General features: G+C 37.0%; 1 protein-coding gene across 1 annotated transcript in view; it reads right to left on the reverse strand.

The window, feature by feature from the left end:
- Nucleotides 1–2,396: 2,396 nt before the first annotated feature.
- fsip1 (fibrous sheath interacting protein 1) overlaps nucleotides 2,397–19,556 on the reverse strand; it is a 31,527-nt gene continuing 14,367 nt past the window's right edge. Inside the window, 3 exon segments of the mRNA XM_015052951.1 lie at nucleotides 2,397–3,206; nucleotides 10,340–10,492; nucleotides 16,425–16,472. Of these exon segments, the coding sequence (XP_014908437.1) occupies nucleotides 3,090–3,206; nucleotides 10,340–10,492; nucleotides 16,425–16,472 (318 nt within the window). The 3' untranslated portion in view covers nucleotides 2,397–3,089.

The raw sequence follows: 19,556 nt of genomic DNA on the forward strand, positions 1-19,556 counted from the left end.
TGATTTTTGTATGTCTCTTTTTTAATTATTAGTGAAACGTTTCTATAAACATTTGTACTATAGTTTCTACTCAAAGTGTCGTTTATACTCCTGTAATTGGTTCTTTGTCAAGTGAACAATAAACCCTTCATAAAAAAAAAAAATATCTAGTCATCTTTATTCTTTATTAACAGTCACTGGTAAAGAAGCAGGTTATTCAAAGAATCCTGTGATCAAACGAATTAATTTGAAGTGGAAGAGAAAACTGTGGGCGGAAAAAATGCACAAACAAATGCTTTTTCCTTCCACTTGATTTTTGATTTACATGACTGGATAAAATGCAGTGTCAACTCACACCTTCTTCATTATTAACCTTCTGTGACTGTTTTTATTAGCTGTAAGCCACAATAATCGAAATTACCGAAAAAGACACACGCTAAAAGGAAACCTTAAATACACCAATCTGTGTGTTAAAAGAAAAGCTTCACATTTCTTTCAAGGTTGTGTTCATCCTTGTTGATTGTACTCTACCAATGTTGATTGTGTACTTCACCTCTTCCCCATAATTTCTTCTTTCCACTTAACTTTCCATTTCTAATCTTGGATGAAACACGATGCAAGACAGCTTCTTTAACAGTGACTGTAAAGTCACCAGTCTACCCTATGATTGTGTAGAATAGATGCTTCCTGTAATAAGAAACATTTCTGAAAAACTGAACCTTCATTAGCTTCAATCTTCAAAATTAGCAAAAGTGTGCACTTGAAGTATGTCACTGCCTATTAATTTTTGTAATGTATAAATTTCACTTTTTGAATAATTACTAAAACAAATATTTTTTCAATGATATTATGATTTATTGAGACGCACCTGCACAAGATTTTGAACTCATACCTGCTCAGATCAGGGTATTTTCAATGGTAAAAGAGGTGAACATTGGTCTGTCATGCAACTGGTATGAGCTCGGAGTCTAAAAAGGCTTTGGTAAAAGGGAATGTCTTTTGTAGTCTGCTGCAGGGAATCTCAAAATGAAGTATGCCCCACTCAAGCACCACATTTCTTCACATCTCACACATTACACAAATATCTCTGAACACCTACAAACAATGGCACCCAGTCAGGAATTTCTCATTGCAGCAACAAACTCTCAAACTTTTTAGGAGGGAACCTGATTCTTTGTCTCTGCATACAAGTTGGAATTCCATCAACTAAATGGGAATTCACCACAACGCTCCACCAACATCTCAACTGCAAGCAGACGTCCAACAGCTACTTTAAGTCTATCACAGGAAGTTATCTAAACCCCAGACAGTCTCAGTTTGCTGTGTGCCTCTCTTTACATTAGCAGTGACCTCATTCTTGCCGTAGTGAGCTCACTGGGTTTCCATTACCAACAATGAGCAGTATACAGTTTGTACTATTCTGGAAACTTATTGTGTGGATTACATACAGAGAGCATAAAGGAGGGGAAAAATATATATACACATAAGCTGGAATAAAGACAGTGTAAGGGTCTGTTTAGAGTCCCTGGCAGATAGTTTAGCACTGGCATCTAAATATGACTGAACTTGTTCATTTTGTTAATGTTTTAGGTCAAGTGGAATTCCTGCCATTGCAATGGGGTCAGAGTGTGTTTGAGAGGTGAGGAGTGAGATGAACATGTCTCTAGGTGTTTGAGTGGCAGAATGAGAGAAATACAAAGCCTCCAGGCACATATCAGGCAGGTGCAGAGAGAGAAAAATAATAATAATAACTCCTGTCAATGGCTTTAAAAACACAAGCACCAGCACAAGCACCATTGAAAATGCTGCTGTCTCTTTTAACAGAGGAGTGGATTTAGATTAAAATAAAGCTCCTTTGGGGTCCATTTTCTCAAACTGTTATTAATCCGAGACCTTTACCAAGATCATAAGTAGATGCAGGAATGGTTGGCATGCTTTTAGCTGAACTGGAAAAGCCCATCACCCTCATGAAGCCCAAATCAACCCCGTTCCATAAACAATAAAACTACAACCATAGACATAAATAATTCAACGATTTGTTTTATTGCATATAACAGTTTTAAAAGTTTACCCAGCAGACTATCGGTGAAATGCCTTTTACATCATACCACTTCACCATTACGTACAAACTTACCGAAATTGTGGATAATTCCTGCAGGGTGTTTGAAACTCTTACGATGTACTAGAATGTAACATTCCTCAACATTGTTTATCTTTCACAGGATTTCTACGCTGAAATTGTGTTGGAAGCATATTTTTGCCCAGGCTGCTGCATGAATAAGCTTGGTAGCCAAATTGTGCATAGGCCGAATACCTGAAGTAAGATGTTTTTAATACTGAATATACCTATGACATTGTCTAGGCATAGCCCTGGTCATGTTAAGCAATGATTAAGAAGAAGGAGGAAGAGAATGTATAAGTCTCAGATAGTTTATTTTATAATTAAACAATAGAAGAAGGACAGGTCATAAAAAAAACAACTTCCAGTTTCAGAGCCTCTGTGTGATCAGATCATTGTGAAAAACAGACTCTATACAGACTCTGTACATAACTATCCCCCTCACACACTGATAATAAGCTGAAGGAAGCATCTTCAGTGATCAGCTGGTGCAGGTGCAGAAACCTCAAATTTACACATAAATCCCATGGATTGTAAAGTCACATCTTTGTGTGAATGTGATACCTGTGTTGCCAAGCGCTGCTATAACACGACCAAGGACAGGAACATTGGAAAAACCTAAAGAGGTGACATGACTGTGTTCATGAAGTGGTTCTTCAAATTAGCTATGATCCAGTTTGTGTGCAGCTGCATCTAATCACTAGTTAATGGCAGCAATGTTATTTGTCATTTACTGATACTTAGATTGATACAAAGAGTGCCTTAGCAACTGTTTCCTTGAGGAGAACATAAATTGTAGCAATGGACTGCAATTCAACCACATGTGGAACACAAGAACGCCATTAGAGTGGAAAAAAAAATGCTTATCAACTTTTATAAATATTTGCATTTCCATTCATTTGTAATAGTTTACGAATGAGTTCATTGTAGAAAATAAAAGCAAGGTGATGTGCTTTGGAGGCAGTAATTCACAAGGACAAGATGGATGTTTTTAAGGTCCTGATGGCGCTGTTTTGTTCCTCGGATTGTCCTGGCTCCAACTCTCTGTCCTCTCACATTCATCCAGCAGACAAAGCAACTGCTCCTCAGTCAGGTCTGCTGACTCATTCTGCAATAAAAAAAATAAAAAATGAAAACATACATAAATCAAAAACATGTGTTAGTTTAAATCCAAAGTGCTACCTCAGTGTGTATGTGAAAGCAAACACAGTGTTGCATCTGAAAATGTCCCAAGATCCACATCTTGTGAGTCCAAAGGAACAAAGCTCAAAAGTGAAGACAGAATAATTCCCTGGCTAAACTCACACTATTCTCCAACATCCTGACCTAATTTTTCCTCAGAACAGTTTTTGCCGGACTCCAAATGGACAAATGAAAATAATGTCTTGCATCAGTCCATGACCCGACAGAAGACTGGCACATCACAGAAACAAACTGATGTGGTTCTGCTGTCCCATGTGCTTAGTTGGAAGGTGTTTGGAGGGGGAAAAAAACACTTTTACTTGGATGCAAGTACTGTTTTTTTAAAGATAAGTCTGACTCCTCACATGCTGCCTGCTTTGGACTGAATTTAAGAAAGTTGGCTTCACATTCAGAAGCCAACTTTCTTAAATTTGATTCAGAGGAAGATCTGAAGTTGTTCTCGGGGCTAATGTGTCATCTGGCAGCTGCCATTCCTGTACTAAAGTTTCTCGCTGTGAACACGTGCAACTCCTGAATTTACCTGGACATGAGTCCTCACAGACGGTTCCAGTCTCCTGGTGTGACAGCACTGATCTTTGTTTTAACAGCTGTAAAAGGCCTCAGTCAATTTGTCTCAATAATATCAACTAAGTATCTTTCTTAGGATGAGAGTTATGACTGAAACGTATCCAGAGAAGCAGAATGTTAAAATCTTTGAATGGCAATCATCATCATTCTCTCGGCATGTTTGCTTGTGTTTCCAGCTATCATCCAACACTGAACAGAATGTCCCTGGCTTTAAAGTAAGGATGTCCTCACCCACTTCTTTTTGTAAGGCTCAAAGGCACTGATTAGGACAGGGGTAGAGGTAGGGGGAGGGGGGCCATATCGTTTTTAGGTCAGCAGAACATGGACGGTAATGTGTTTCAAAAGTATTTCACTGGAATGTAATTTGAACATTTAAAATTAATATCAGGAGAGTAGAATTAGATCTTTTTTGTTTTAAAACAATTATGTACAGATCCATAACTTTTCTCCCATCTTCAGTAACATATGACACCTAACCGATTTTTTTCCCCATTTTTGCCTCATTCTACTGTGTAACTTAAGGCAAAAAAAATAAATAAAAATAAAAATCACATTCCTGTATCTCATCTAACCCTTTTAGTTGGAACTAACAGTGAGCATCCATCATTTGTCATCCAGACCACCCGGTGAATCTCTCCAGCTCTTTATCAAAGACCGGTTACTGAGAGATGTACATCACCTGGACAAAACAATCCAAACAATGGTGAGTTGAAAGATGTAAATTGTGATCCGGCCTTGTGATGACTCTCCAGTTACGAAGATGAACAATATGATCATATATCAAAAGCTCAAGAATGGACAGTTGCTCTTTGGCATGAATGTTTTATAACAAGGATGCGTCTCTGAAGACCCATATGCAAAGGTACCATATTGCAGACACATTAATGTAGAGTTTTCTCAGAGACATTTCACAAACATTTACCCAACACCACAATGTCAGCAGTGATCAAAATTAACAAACCACAACTAAACTCATCAACGGATTCGGACCAAAGTAAATTTATTGTCGTGGTGAAAACGCCCTAAAGAATCTTCAAAAGCATCACACCATGCCCTGATCTAAACAAATGTAAGCTAAGATGGGAAACAAAGTCATTGACATTGTTTAATCTGGAAATAGTTGCAAGGTCATTACAAAGGCCTTGGGACTCCAGAGAACCACATTAAAGTCACAAATGGAGAAAACATGAAACAGTGGAAGGAGTGGTTCGTGTACAAAAATTATTCCAGGAGACCATTAAGCACGGAACAACTCAAGCACTTTAAAACTCACTTGCATTAGTTAAGGTCAGTGTATAATTCAACAGGAGAAATTGGGCGAAATTGTTATGGTTTTCAAAATGCCATACATTTATCAACAAGGGCATTGCTTATGTTGGAGAGAGATTTTTGGAAAATTATTTTGTGGAATAACGAGTGGAACTTTTGGGTAACTGTGTGTCACTTTATATAATTTCAGAAGAATAATACTACCAGTTAAACTGGTGGTGGAAGTGTGACTGTCTGGGACTGGAATCCTACATCAGGGCATATGACTTGATGGGACCAAGATATCTGTTCTCTAACAAAACATGCGATAGAGAAAAGGGTAAAAAAAAAAAGGCGTGGTCCAGTGAAGGTGTGGACCTGAATCCAACTGAGATACTGTGACATGACCTTAAGCAGACCTTTCTTGTCAGAAAACCCTGCATTCCTCCAGAGCTAAGTAAAACAGTCATTGCCAGTTATCAGAAACGATAGATGGCAAATAATTGGTTTAAAGGGCAATTACTTTTTCACAAAATCCCAGATTAGCTTAGATTGAACGTTTAACTTTATAACATCTTTTTATAAGTGATTTTAGTAATTTGAAGCAGTTTCCTGAAGTCTTTCTGAAAGAAAACTGGGAGATGTTATATTTGGCCCAGAAACAGTAGATGACTGCTCACCTCTTTTCACAAGAGGTGGAAAATGTGAAGAGGAACTGGCTGGCGGTACAGATAAAGAGTTACTTTTTTACCTCTTACTCTGTCTGTTTCCTCTTCATGTTGATGATCACTTATTTCACCATGACAACTACGCAACACGAAGTTATGATCAGTTCAATAGGTCTGTCAACGTTTAAGGACCGTATTGGGAAAAGCAGAATCATTAAAATTTTTTCAACTGTTTTGTCTTTTAGTTTGAAAACATACTTATATGTTCATTCCAGTGTCATCTGCCATGAATATGATGTATTCCAGCCTTTTAACAAAAAAACAATCCAACTTGAAAGCAATGTAAAAATCATATTTTAGAAATGCTGGGGAAGGTTGCATCCCGGTCTGACAGCCCCCACTATCAAACTGACGCCATCAGGCACATACTCAAGTTGATTCGAGACAATATCATCTCCAACGTGGTACCATTCATCATCTTGACACCGTGACCTACATCCTAATGCACACTGTTCTTGATCTCCTCTCAAAAGATTCCAGGGTCCAAAAATCCCAGCATGGAAAGCACCTGAACAGTTTTGACTTGGCGTTCCCATGTTTCCCCACTTTAATGTGATTATAAATTATAAACCATGACATATTTTTGAAGACAAAATCTGCTTGATAGTCACGCACTCCCTTGAGTAAAATGATTTACTTGTAGTGTTGTAGCAATCTTTTCACTGGAGAATGCACTGCAAGCTTATTTTGTAAATAATCTTAAAGGACTGGACTGAATAGAAGCCTTCTTGCATTAGAGGACGGCTGGCTTTCAGACCCCTGTCTGATAAAGCTGAGGTATGTCACTGAAGTAAGATCTTAAAAGTGGAACAACCCACACTTGTGTTGAACTGGTGCTGCATCACATGCGCACGTGCGTGTGTGTGTGTGTGTGTGTGTGTGTGTGCGTGTGTGTGTGTGTGTGTGGTGTAGCTGACTGAGCTGTGCAGAGCTGGTGGTCCTCTTCTAGGCAAACAGCTAAAAGTCAGAACAGTCCCGTCTTTGTTAAATGAATCTTCTCTTAGTAAACTGAGCCAAAACAGTGTGATCAAGTTTAATTTTATTTATTTTTTTTTACAGATAGGTCAATAAGATGATTTTGAGTACATTAAATATTTTTTTAATGTCTCTGGGTATCCAACTGCACCTTGAAAGAATTGCTTGCTAGATTCTGGGTGATATTGGTTTAAATAACACTTAGAGTAGCTTTACTGACAAAGATGAAGGTGCAGGTCTGATTAAAATAAGGCTGCCCTGCCAGAACTTCCTTAGTTTATGGTAAAATATGAAGATTCCTTCCTTTTGTAGATGATACAGGAATGCAGCCACATGAGTTTGCAGGAAGAACAGAACCATAAGAGCTTTCAATGTATTTTCATCAGTTAAAACTGGTTATGTTGAATAATCCTTACCTTGTACTTCTAAACATATTTCGCCACATCAATGTATAATTTTACTTACCTCTTCCCTCCCACCCTCCCCCCAGAAATCGTTCAACAAAAACAAGAGAACAATGAAAACCAAAAGGTGATGAGACAGATTATTCTCTTGGCTCCAAGTTGATGTTCACTGGAAAAAGAATCATCTGGACAATTCAACAGCCAATTGAATTGGACTATCCTCAGCTAGACTGGCTATCACTGGGTGCAGAAGTTGTTACTGTGTGAAGAAAATTCAAAGTTTGCAGAGTCAAGCTTTCTGAAATGAAACCATATTCTCTGTAAATGTTGGCACCCTGTAGGAAATATATGTATGATACATGCAAACAATATCAACTGCTACTATAAAAGCCAAAGAAAATTTCAAAAATATAAACAGTCCAAATTCTGAAAAATTAAGTGTACCTTACATTTAATAAAACAGAAATGTTGCCTTAGGGAAAATATGTCATATCAAAGTACTTCTTAAAACGGCAAACCGTAGTACTGTGAGGTTGTGTAAAAATAAGTCTTTTTTGGTACAGGCTAAAAAAAAAAACTGCCATTAAAACCATATAAAAATCTTATATAACAGGTAGAGTCAGTATTCAGTAGTAAAATACAGTAAGGCAGCAGTAGAGTTATGGATGTTATACAAATCAACTTTACGAGACCCTGCAGCTGCGTGAGGCTGCTTTAAGAATGCCCTCCCAGACAAATTCTGAACTAATAAATCTTTTCACAGCCTCAAAACAAGTCCGCTGGCACTAAGAATACATGCTGTCAGTGAACAGTTCATCCCCAAGTCACTCACTGGGTTCAGGCAATTAGTGAGTGACTCACAGCTGAATGTAAAGAGTGTGCTGCAGGACCAGTAGCTGGCAGACTGGTGGTTTTGATGTATCGTGACAACCATGAAACAACTGTTTACTCAAATGAAGTGTCAGCATGTTAGCTAGAAATTCCATTTGTTGTTCCTTATTTAAGCCAGGAATAATTCCTGGCTGCACGATATAATGTCTTTTGATGAAAGGGTGTGGCAGCCACTTATGTATGTGACCACCAAACTAACTGTGTGCCTCTTTAATGCTTAAATTAAGACATACATGCATCATCATGTGGTTCATCTGTGAATTAAGCCAGTGTTATTCAGCAAACAGTGTTTTTAATAATTATTCAGGCACCTTCAATTTGATCACATGATAGTTACAAACTTAAACTAACAGTATGATTTTATGTGGAAACCTGACACCATGTGTTGCATTATTTTGACGTAGAAGGAAAATGATACATGGTTTACAAATATGAAAAGCTTCAAACTTGCATGTGCATTCAGTCACCCCAAGTCAACACTTATCGCGTTTTAAGATATGTCTCTACCAACTTTGGATATCTCGACATTAAATATTTAGCCCATTCTTTTCAACATATCTCAAACTTAGTCAGATAAAATGCAAAGTCTGTGAATATAGACATTTCAGATCCCCTATAAGTTCTGAACTCTGATTAAGCCATTTGTCATGACAAATTTCTCCATTTTGAGCTTCCAAAACATCTGCCTGTATTTTTAGGGTCCTGATTAAAGATGACCCTACCCACAACTTGAAGTCTTTTACAGCCTCTAATCATTTTCTTTTTTTCAGGATTCCCCTGTATTTAGCTCCATAAATCTTTCCAGCAGCTTTGCCAACAGCATAACTTTGCCATCAACATGTTTCGTCGTGGGATGGTGCATTCAAAGTGAAAATAGAAAGTTAAATTTTCTGACAAAGCACCTTCCTCTCAGTGTCTGTCATCTCTGTTGTAATAATCTTCATGCACATCACTGTTTTGCTCCAAACTGCAGTACCCTCTGTTCAATACAAATTGATCTCCTGGTTGACGATTAGACACTTTGATTTGGTAATGCTGGACTTTCTGGCTCTGTTTATGCCATTTCTCTGTAGATTTGCATCTATGCTACGCTCATTGCTCATTATTTATGCAGGATTCACTGAAAAATGCTCTAGGATATTTTGCCCTGGTTTTTGATATCACTACAACCTTACTTCTGACCTGTCTGATGTGTTATTTGGTCTTAATTAGGCTCTTTATCTACTAATAAGGTCAAACAAACCTCTGAGGTCTTTAAAGTACTAATGAGATAATAGTGACGATAGTGGTACAAGTTTGTCGGTGGGTTGTCGGTTTGATCCCCGGTCCATCTGCCTCTGTTGTTATGACCTTGGGCAACACACTTCTTTTGAATACAAAAAAAGTGCAAAACAGCAGTTTTTCTGCAACTATTTTGGAGTTATGTTACACAGAAAAATCCATGAACAGATAATTCAGTGAACAATGAACTGCAAATAGGCCAGGCCCACTGTATCATTTTCCTTTAACGTCACAATCATGTGTGATTTTTTTTTATTTGCAACATAAAATGCCAATTAATTAAAGTTTTATTTTCGCAATGTGGTCTGAAAAAGTTCAAGGGGTGTGGATACTTTTGTAAGGCACTGCACAGAGATGAAGCCCAATGACACAATCAAACTACTAAATTTATGCCCAGTGTTTTCTTCTCCTCCTCTACGCACCAGATTCAATGTTCCAAATGCCAGTGCAAGCAGAAATCAGTTTTAGTATCCACCTTTGTTCTTGGAACATTCTTGGTTTGTGTCTTTAGCTACAGAGTTTGGAGAAAAGACCTCTGGTTGTAACTCTGCAGGCAGCTGTAAAAACCAGACAGAGTTTAAATGTTTCTAGGGGGAACACTGTAGGGAAGACACTGAACCTCAACAAAGAATGCTAAAGAAACAATGAAAACAGTGGGGAAATGAGGCATTCAGAAGAGAACATGCACACCTTTTATTGTGGCTACGAGAAACCTGAGTCTATGGAGTTCGGGAATGAATACAAATGTGATTCCCTCGTCCCCTCAAACCAGAACAACAAAGAACGAGCTATGTGTATGTGCTTGTACTAATTTGTCACAGGTGTACCTACGAGCACAGAGTGGTAAAAATCCACAACAAAAGCACTGTTCAGACAGAAGTGATAGAATATACACAAGCATCTATGTGTTTGTGTGTAAGTGATTGAGGCTACTTTGAGCTCACCGTCATCTCCTGGCCAACACCCAGCATCTCCAGCTGCCGCTGGATCTCTTGAAGCCGCGTCTCCAGTTCTCTCCTCTCCTTTATATCCTGCAGGACCTTCTCTCCTGGCTGCCGGTCCCAATCCTGCTTCCAACCGACCTTGGAGCCAAGGCCCTTGATACACAACAGACACAATTAGTTCTCACAAGGAAGAAACACCTCATCTCACATGAGTGCACTTTGAGTGCACTCAACTAACAGTGGGCAGTTTGAGCAGTTAAATGGGCATAAAGCTGTGTAATAGTTCACCACATTGAGTTCATGTGAAATTTTTCCATTTCTCCATGATTCCTAAAGATGTTGGGATTGATTTAAACCAAAGTTTAACAGCTTTCAAGAGAGACCTTGGAGCAGAACCCCACATTCATAAACAAACTAAGAAAGTTCAGTTAAAGCCCACTTAGGATTGAAGATAAATCACAGATTTATGAAAATAAGGTCAGCAGTTAACCGCAAGCAGCATCCAAAGCAAGCTTTGAAAATAGGTCAGAACGAAATAAAAGAATCCCACATGGAGCACAATCAACTGACAGATTTTAACAGAAAAATGTGACTTTATGACTACCACACCATGGATATTTTTCTTTGCCACGAACTTTAGTCATCAGATCAAACTCAGTCAAACAGACTCGGCAGGCTTACAGGGGAACAAAACACCGATTCCCTGCCAATAATGTCAGCGAATGCTAGTAGATGCTGCAAAGAAAAACTAAATGATTCCAGAGAAATGAATGAATGTTTGCCAAATAACCATCTATTCAGAAATTTCTAATTACCTAATTTTGGAAAAATGTGACCCACTTGCCATTGCATGGGACATAATGTGAGTCAACTGAGTCCATTTAAATTACAGTTGAGCCAACGTTCGAGTGAAAGTTAGAGGTTAGCTAATTGTAAGCATGACAGTTCGATAAAAGGGGAAAAACAAAGATTGTCAACACTCAAATTGGATATTTTAAGTTTGTACAGAATAACACAAAGATGGCTACAGATGAGAATAATGAAAGAAACTTTGATCTGTAATCGAACACAGACTGCACACTGAAATTTCAAAGAATGTCTCAAGAATAAATAATGTAACCACATTTTTTAAGAAATAAAAAAAAATGAGTAGCTGTATTGGCTTATTTGAATTAGTCAATAAAAGTAAGTATTTTTAACATTTTTGTGTTAGTGTTTAGTATTTTTTTAAGTTGCTTTTACCTAATTGTTTTAGGCATTTAAATGTTTTTGAGTAAATAGCCTACATCTAAAAATTTATTTGGTTTCCTCAAATTTCTACTGTTTAACATATCAGGCTCTACATTATAAACACAACTTATTCGTACAATAGAAGATATCCATAATGAAAGAAAATCTGACTGTGGGATTAAAATATTTTTTGAACTTAATGCTAATTGTGAATAATACAATTTAAAGAGACCTTTGCTGGTTCAATTTATCTCATAAATAGCTTTAAAATATATTGGAGTAGAATACAAATGGTTCCCACTAATTAAACTGGTTTCAAATTAAATTTGCTGTTTTGATATTGACATGTTTCGTTGACGTATCTACTGACCTGAGCAGAGCCTATAAAGCCGTAAAGCTTCATATTAAAAGAACAATGGTGACATAATTTATTCCAAATACATTCTTTCCTTCAAACAGAAATAAAATATTGACTAAATATATTCCAAAAATAAATGAATGTTCTTTTATGTTTAATTTGCTCAATAAAGATATGGACTGCTAACTTTATTGATGCAAGCAATAACAACTCATGGAATTACCAATTTTAAAAATGTGACATGTCTTTCTGTTTTCCATTAATAGATTAACTGATTCCCCTCAAATCACTTGTTTTAAATTAAACTTATTAAGTTTTATAGTGTAATTTTGGGCTAAGTTTATTTTTTATGAAAAGAAAAAGAAAATCTGGGTGGAGGACAAAAACTAATAAATTGTGCGTAACGGACAACAAATGTACTTATAAACAACTCAATTAATTTGAACAGCCAGACATTTGTTTCTGTTTTATTCCACATGCTCATGTCAGAGCTGCTTATTTGTACTAAATGGCTTTTTGATTCCCAGTAGCATTTCATACGTATACAAAAATACATAACTACGATCTAAAAGAGGACAGAGACAGCAGACTTGCTAAGCTAACCAAGCAAATATGATAACTTAGGACTCTCTCATCCACACATGCTCACTTTTGGCTTTAGAAATTCCCAGGAGGAGACAACCAATGCTTAAGGCCTCACAAAAAAAAAATCAACAGATGATGTACTGCGGTTCTAGTTTGTCTTTGACATTCAGTGTTTCTTTAATAGTCCAGAAGCTCCGATCGCTACTAAACAACACACTGGAAGCAAATGTGGGTTATAGAGTGTTATAGACTATAATTTTGGGTCATATTTTGACCTCAAAAATAAAAAAAATATAATAGCGGAAGAGAGGTGAAGAAAACAAATAAATTGTTGAGCTTGAGGATTCTGCAAACCACAGGATGGTTCTGGAGTGTCAGATCAGCGCCGTGTGGTTAAAAATCTCTATCTGCCTCGGTTAGACTAGATGGCAGGCAGACGTGTGCATGATCTAATAATGACGAAATTGATGGATAATTCATTGAATGTTGACATCTCAATAAGAGCTTGCCTATGACATAATGGTAGGTTACTGAAGATGCCGGCATCCTGCGGACTTTACAGATTTAACTGCAGAAAGTCTAAATACGCTATGACATATTTATGATGGGATGTAGTCCTAGTTAAAGCCAGGGTGGAAGGGGAGTTTAGCAAAGTATTTAGAGTAGACTGAATGTTGTTGCCCAAGTTATAAAGCAAAATAGACAATCCAACTCGGTCACCTCGTGCACTTACGTAAATCAGTTTTGGACAACGTTGAGGCACCAACATGATAAAAAAAATATCCAAATCTTAACAAAAACAAAATTTTTCCTAAAAAAAAGCAAAAAAATAAATAAAAAAAAGACTGTGTGTGGCCTCATCTAGAGGTGGGCTCTGTCTTCCATCCTGGAAATAATGACAGTTTCTATCCTTGGAGTCTCTTTAAGTGGTCGTTCCTGGACCCTTTTGGGAAAGTCTCACTCATCCTAGATGGCACAAGCCAGGACCACAACAGGATCAGACTCATGTTATGCACCAGAGTGAGAAATACAGGGTTTCCAATGAGGAAAAATAAAAATTAAAGTCTAGCTTTACCACCATCCTCCCACCACTAAATGCATGTTCCTAAAAAGGCTCAAATCTCTGCAAGAGAAAGTTTATTTAATTTGGAAAGAAGCGCTGCCGTACCTCTCACAAAATATAAGTTAGAAACATAAAGAGAGTCTGCAATATTTAATGATAATAAAGCCAGCAGTTGGTCTTTATGACTCTGCCATATATTTTTGGCAAAGTTAATAATAATAATAAAGTCCAAAAATAGTACTTAAAAATCCTGATTTCTGCACAGCAACAATCTTGAAGGAAATGAAAGCAGCCGAGGCAGAAAATTGAGAAACTTAGACATGCAAATAATCACTATAAATATTAAATTAAATATTTTCATTTTGAAAAAACAAGAGTGGTTTGAACATATTTTAAAAAGTAGCGTTTGCTTTTCTCGACATGAAATTGTAGTAATGATTCACTGCTCGTCAAAACAAATAATTCTGTTTCTACACCTGAACAGTCTCCAACAATTGTTCTGCTATATTACAGTAGTGTTTTTGGCTGTTTTCCTAGAATACGTAAAAACTTAAAATGAGGGTAAGACTCAGTAAGTTTAGCTCAGCAGAGAGATACACAAATCAAATATATTGACTTAGAAAATTAAAAGAACTGATGTTCAAAAAAGTTTAAGAAGTGATACAAACCTTCTTAAGCATTTGATAATATATTGCACACAATTTATTCACCATTTATGCCAACAGGTCTTCATAGGCAGGTCAAAAAGTTGAAAGAAGTCTGGTATGACTGTCACTCTGAGATCCCATCTATACTAATCAAGCATGCAGTTACAGAATGCTTGCAAATGCTACTCAATGTAGCAACAAACTTCAAAGTATTTTATTTGGAATTTACATGAAAACAGAACAGTGCATGCTTGTGAAGCTGTGTGAAAATTATATATGGTTTACATTTCTTACAAATAAAAAGCTGGGGGAAAAAAATAGTGCATTTGTATAAAGGTTGGACAGACTGTACCAATCGCTCTGACCTTGTACTGCAGCCAGTACAAGGTCAGGTTTTCATCCAGAAGTGCCAAATATTTAGCTCCATCTATCTTGAATGGCCACCTTGACTCTTTGATTAATGCACTCTTTGCCTTGCCTGTCAGCTTAAGTGTACAGCCATGTGTTGCTAAGTTTACAATTGTGCCATATTATTTTCATTTTTGGATGGTAGACTGAACATTTCTCTGTAGATGTTCAAAAGCCTATGATGAGGATGAGGATATGCAAAATATCCTCATTAACAACAATAAAGGCTTGAAAATATCAGTTTATGAGCAACAATGTGTTTCATTTAGTGAATCTAAATAAATCCACTTTTCAATATTTAATGAATGAGACTACGTATATATCACTTAAGTAAAGACATAGAAATGTGTTGTTCTGATGTTGACAAATTTCCCAAAGCATGTTTGAGCTTCACGATATATTGGTAATATATTGTCATTGCAATTTAAGTATGTGCAATTGCTGAAACTGAACAGACTATTTGGAGTGCAATAATTGTTGACTAATACATTCCAAGTGTTATGAACTTGCATTTTAAATGGTAATGTAACATTTAGGCAGTTGGAAATAGTTTTCACAGAAGTAGGTGCTCACAACAAACACAAATGACATTCCCCAAAATGCTAAAAATCAGAGTACTGGAACCACCAATCAGAAAGAGAGGAAAGAAAAAAGGATGTTTTCACAAATTTTGATATATTTCCCATTATTGTCATCATTAAAAGATTTACTAATATTGTGCAGTCCTGTAACACATGAGGCATACACACAGGCGTTTATTAATCCCAGTGTATCCTGTGTTTCATGTGTTGACCTAAAAAGGAGACAAAACATTCCACATCAATTTTGTCAGTGGGCTTCAGGGTGAAACAGCTGCAGCATTTGATACATCAGCCACTGATGTCCAAAGTGACAAAACTCCAAATGCATCACTTCGAATCAGCCCCAAAAACAAATCTCGGAACTCTAAAGCTCAGCAGAGAAATCAACTAATTATGGGTAGCGTATAATAATATCATTTTTGAATTATTTTTCAGTGGTGAGAGCCACTGAGATTGATTGTCTGGTGTTTCTTTCTCTCTCCAATGTGGACTGCATCTGTGGTGTGTCTGGCCAAAATTACAGCTGGGTATTCTGATGCAGATCTGTGTCAGATGCACAAAGAATTTGTTTATGTCGTCTTGTATAAGTGCATCCTACAACAATATGTGTATTTTTATTCTGCAAGAGCAATTACTGACTCATGTATTTTAGATGGTCAGAGGGACAGCCAGAGCAACTTTATGTGCTTGTTAACACATTCAATACAAGTTAAATAGGAGCAGCTTGCTCCAATGAAACCAATCGAACTAAAGTTCACTTTCAAGTTATAAATGCTACTGCCTGTGTTAAATTAATCAAATTAGGTTAAGGTGTTGAGTTCTTCATATTTTATGGCTGGGTAAGCTACTCATCAAAACAAACGTCATGAGTTTCTTCAGAGTATTTCATGCAAAAAAATAAATAAAAAAAATAAAAAAAATTAATGACAGGAAAAAATTCTGTCTGGATATTTGCTTGGAAAACATTTCAGTGAGGTGGAATCCAGCCAATATTTTCAACATTTTTTTTTACTGTGCAGCAACCACAAATTGGCTCGCTGACCCTGTCTTTGGGGGCCTTTGTTTTATGAACAATATCTGTTGATCGCATTAAGTTCCCCATCATGAAAAAGCAAGCAGTAAGGAAAATGTGTTTTTGTTTTGCTCTGATTTTCCGTCTCTTAGCTGATTCATTGCAGGTCAATGGAGTCTCTTGCAAAGTATTCATGTGCACCTTTTGCCACGTTCCAACCACAACCTCCATGTACTTCACTGGGACTTCATGTGATAGAACAACAGCAAAAAGACCAAGAAGTACATAACTGACAAGCAAAACAAACAACAAAAAAAGAGCATTTTTATTTATAAACAAACACAAATATGAAAAGTGTGTCAGTATTCACCCTCCTTTTTCTAAGTTTTCCCCACAAAAAAAAAAAAAAATGATGGCATAAGATTGCATCGGGAAATAAAAAAAAAAGGCCCCTTGTTTAATGTTTGTTTGAGAACATTATTGAATAAACATGATCATAACTACAAAATAACATAGTAGATAAATTTGTGGAGCACTTCAAAGCAGGATTAGATTATAAAACAATACACAAAGCTTTGGACATCTCAAGGAGTCCAAAAATTGAAACAATATGGTGTACAATTGCACAACAATTAAGGCATGGGTATCTATCCAAACCGTCTCTTGGGGAAGTAGAAAGATTTTTTTCTTCTACTAACTAATCCATTAGTTGTGCTGTCTTCAAATATGAATGTTGTAGACTGTAAAGTAAAACAGTTTTTAAAAGAGGTGATGAGAAGCCACATTTGCAGCTTGCAACAAGTAATGCGGGGAACACAGCACACATGGGAAGGATAATGTTGTCCGGAAATGAGAGTAAAACTGAACTTTTTGGCTGAAATCTCCAAAAACATTCTCCATAAGTTTTCTCCATAGAAACACATTTGTTATAAGAAAACACCATAATCTCACTGTCAACCATGGCGTTGGAACAATCAGGCTGTGGGGATGATGTTCTTTAGCAACAATGAAAAAAACAACAACATAAAAATAAAAAATAGTTGGTCAGAGCTGATGAGAAGATGGGAAGGGAAACATTGGGAAAGGAAAAAGCAACTTCAGACTGGACCTTTCCCCTGGACTGCAACCCTAAACATACAAGTCGGGGTATGTGCTTGAGTGGATGAGAAAAAAAAAATAGTCTGTGACTTCACTGGAAAACTGCTGATTACAGACATTCTATTCAATTTCTCTAAGGCTGAGTTGTTTGTAAACAAAAAATAGGAATAAAGTTCAGTTTATGTATGCAAAACTGGCAGAGGCATGCTCAAAGACTTGCAGATGTAGCTGTCGGGATGGTGACCAACATTGACTTAGGGGGTTGAAATCAAATGGGAACCACAGTTCTTTTAGATTTGTTTTCCTTTCACTTCATAACTATGTACAACTTTCAGTTAGTCTATCCCATAAAATCCCATCATAATACATGGAAATGTGTGGTTCCAAAGTGACAAACGGTCACAAGGCTATTGAAACTTGTGTAAAGCAACCAAAGCCACTGTAAGAGCTGATCTATTTTCAACGCCTACAGCAAGGAAGAGAAGGCATAAAGAAATAACACAGCCATGCTAATTTTCTCCATGTTATTCAGGACAGCACCCTCCTCGCCTACTTCATCTGCGTCTCTGTTTTCTCTCAATCTCTTGAAATGTGAACTTTAGTGGTTGCTCTGGATGTGCCACGTGGACCCAGGCTACCTGCCAAGGCCTGTCCACATGCCTTGCCACGAGCTCTCCCTGCGAGAGCACAGGAGCTGTTTAGAAGCTTAAGAGTCTCTTGACTTTTTCTCAGTTTCATATTTCTTACCGGGTCTCCCTAGGTGACATTTTGCCCAGCTGTGACTCATATCCATCTGACAAGCTTAGAGATGGAGGCGTGGCAACAAAACTGCATGCATTATATTTTATACAGTGGATCAGCTGCTAATACTTTGGTAGTGTTAGCAAGTCTAACTCTTTATTTCTCCATGCAAATCAACTAAGTGTAATAGTGCTCAATAAGAGTAAATAGTGGGGCCTGAAGACTGAAAATTTGTTTGTCTCCAGGCCGTCTTTTCCCCCCCCGCAGATTTAGTGTTTTTTTTTTTTTTTTTTTTTTTTTTGTCAACATCTTGGATCCTTGTTGACTTGATGATTGGTGAACATTCCTGAAGTATTAGGAGATTCACTTGTGGGTCATCTGGACTGTGTACACAAGCTTTCTTTTTCAGAACTGAGGGTGGTCTGAAGTATTCAGATCAAAACCTCCTGGTGCATTTTACAATCTAAAACCACATTGAATGTGATGGCTAGAAATAGCCACGCCACCTGTGCATTTTAGTATGTCAGAATCATATTAAGATAGAAGTATTTTAAGTCCCCATTTTTACATTTTCAACCTCTAAACTTGTGCTTGGAAATGTTTTCAAACTACTGTAAATACATCCAATGTGTTGCTCTTGTTGTTAGGAAATGCTCAAATGATGATCTCCACCCAGCATGCTTTGTTAGCATAGGATAACTTTAGTTTTTGCCAAACAATGACACAGACAAAATGAAATGTGAAGTATAAAAAAAGAGTTGAAAGCAGGACAAATTCAATATTTATCAAAAGCATATGGAAGAAACAACAACAAAAAAAAAAAAACTCAAGCATCCTTTAGCACTCTTTGTCCCCCAAAAAACAGACGCTATGTTCGACAATGTCTGGCCCACAGCTGTACAGCATATAGTCTTCTACAAGGAAACTACTTTTTTCCAGTGGTGGAAAATAAAACATGCCATAGGAAATGTTTTCAAAATTGGAAACCAAACTTTAAAAGTCCAATTTATGTCTTGTATTTGCCTTAAAAACTTGAGTTTGTACCTTTTAGAAAAATATGATTTTTACATGTTTGTTAAAACTGTCACTATGTTCTGACAGTATAGTATAAGAGATATAATTTATGAGAAGATCTACCTCCTCTGCTTTCTCCAAGCGCTAACCATCATTAGAGCCTGTCGATACAGCCCAGGGTAGTTATCAAGGTCACCGATGACGGTGGATAAACAGTTTTCCTGGAACAGTAAGTGGATTAACCGCCAGTAGCACGTTGAGCAGCATGTACCTGAGGTTGATTGACAGTACTCAAACACTCCTCCTGGCTCTGACTGGTTATTTTAGACAGATAGCACTGGGAGGACATGGAGGAGTTAGATGTTTTCATTATGGGCCTCATATTATAGCCAGGACAGTTTAAACCGGGGGGGATTTTTTTTTTTTTTTTTTTTTTTTTTAATAAAAGTTACATATCCCAGGTTTAATAAAGCATTAGAA

This window comes from Poecilia latipinna, unplaced genomic scaffold (assembly GCF_001443285.1).
Source record: "Poecilia latipinna isolate Pla-1442-1.1 unplaced genomic scaffold, P_latipinna-1.0 Scaffold1148, whole genome shotgun sequence".
NCBI classification, from domain to species: domain Eukaryota; kingdom Metazoa; phylum Chordata; class Actinopteri; order Cyprinodontiformes; family Poeciliidae; genus Poecilia; species Poecilia latipinna.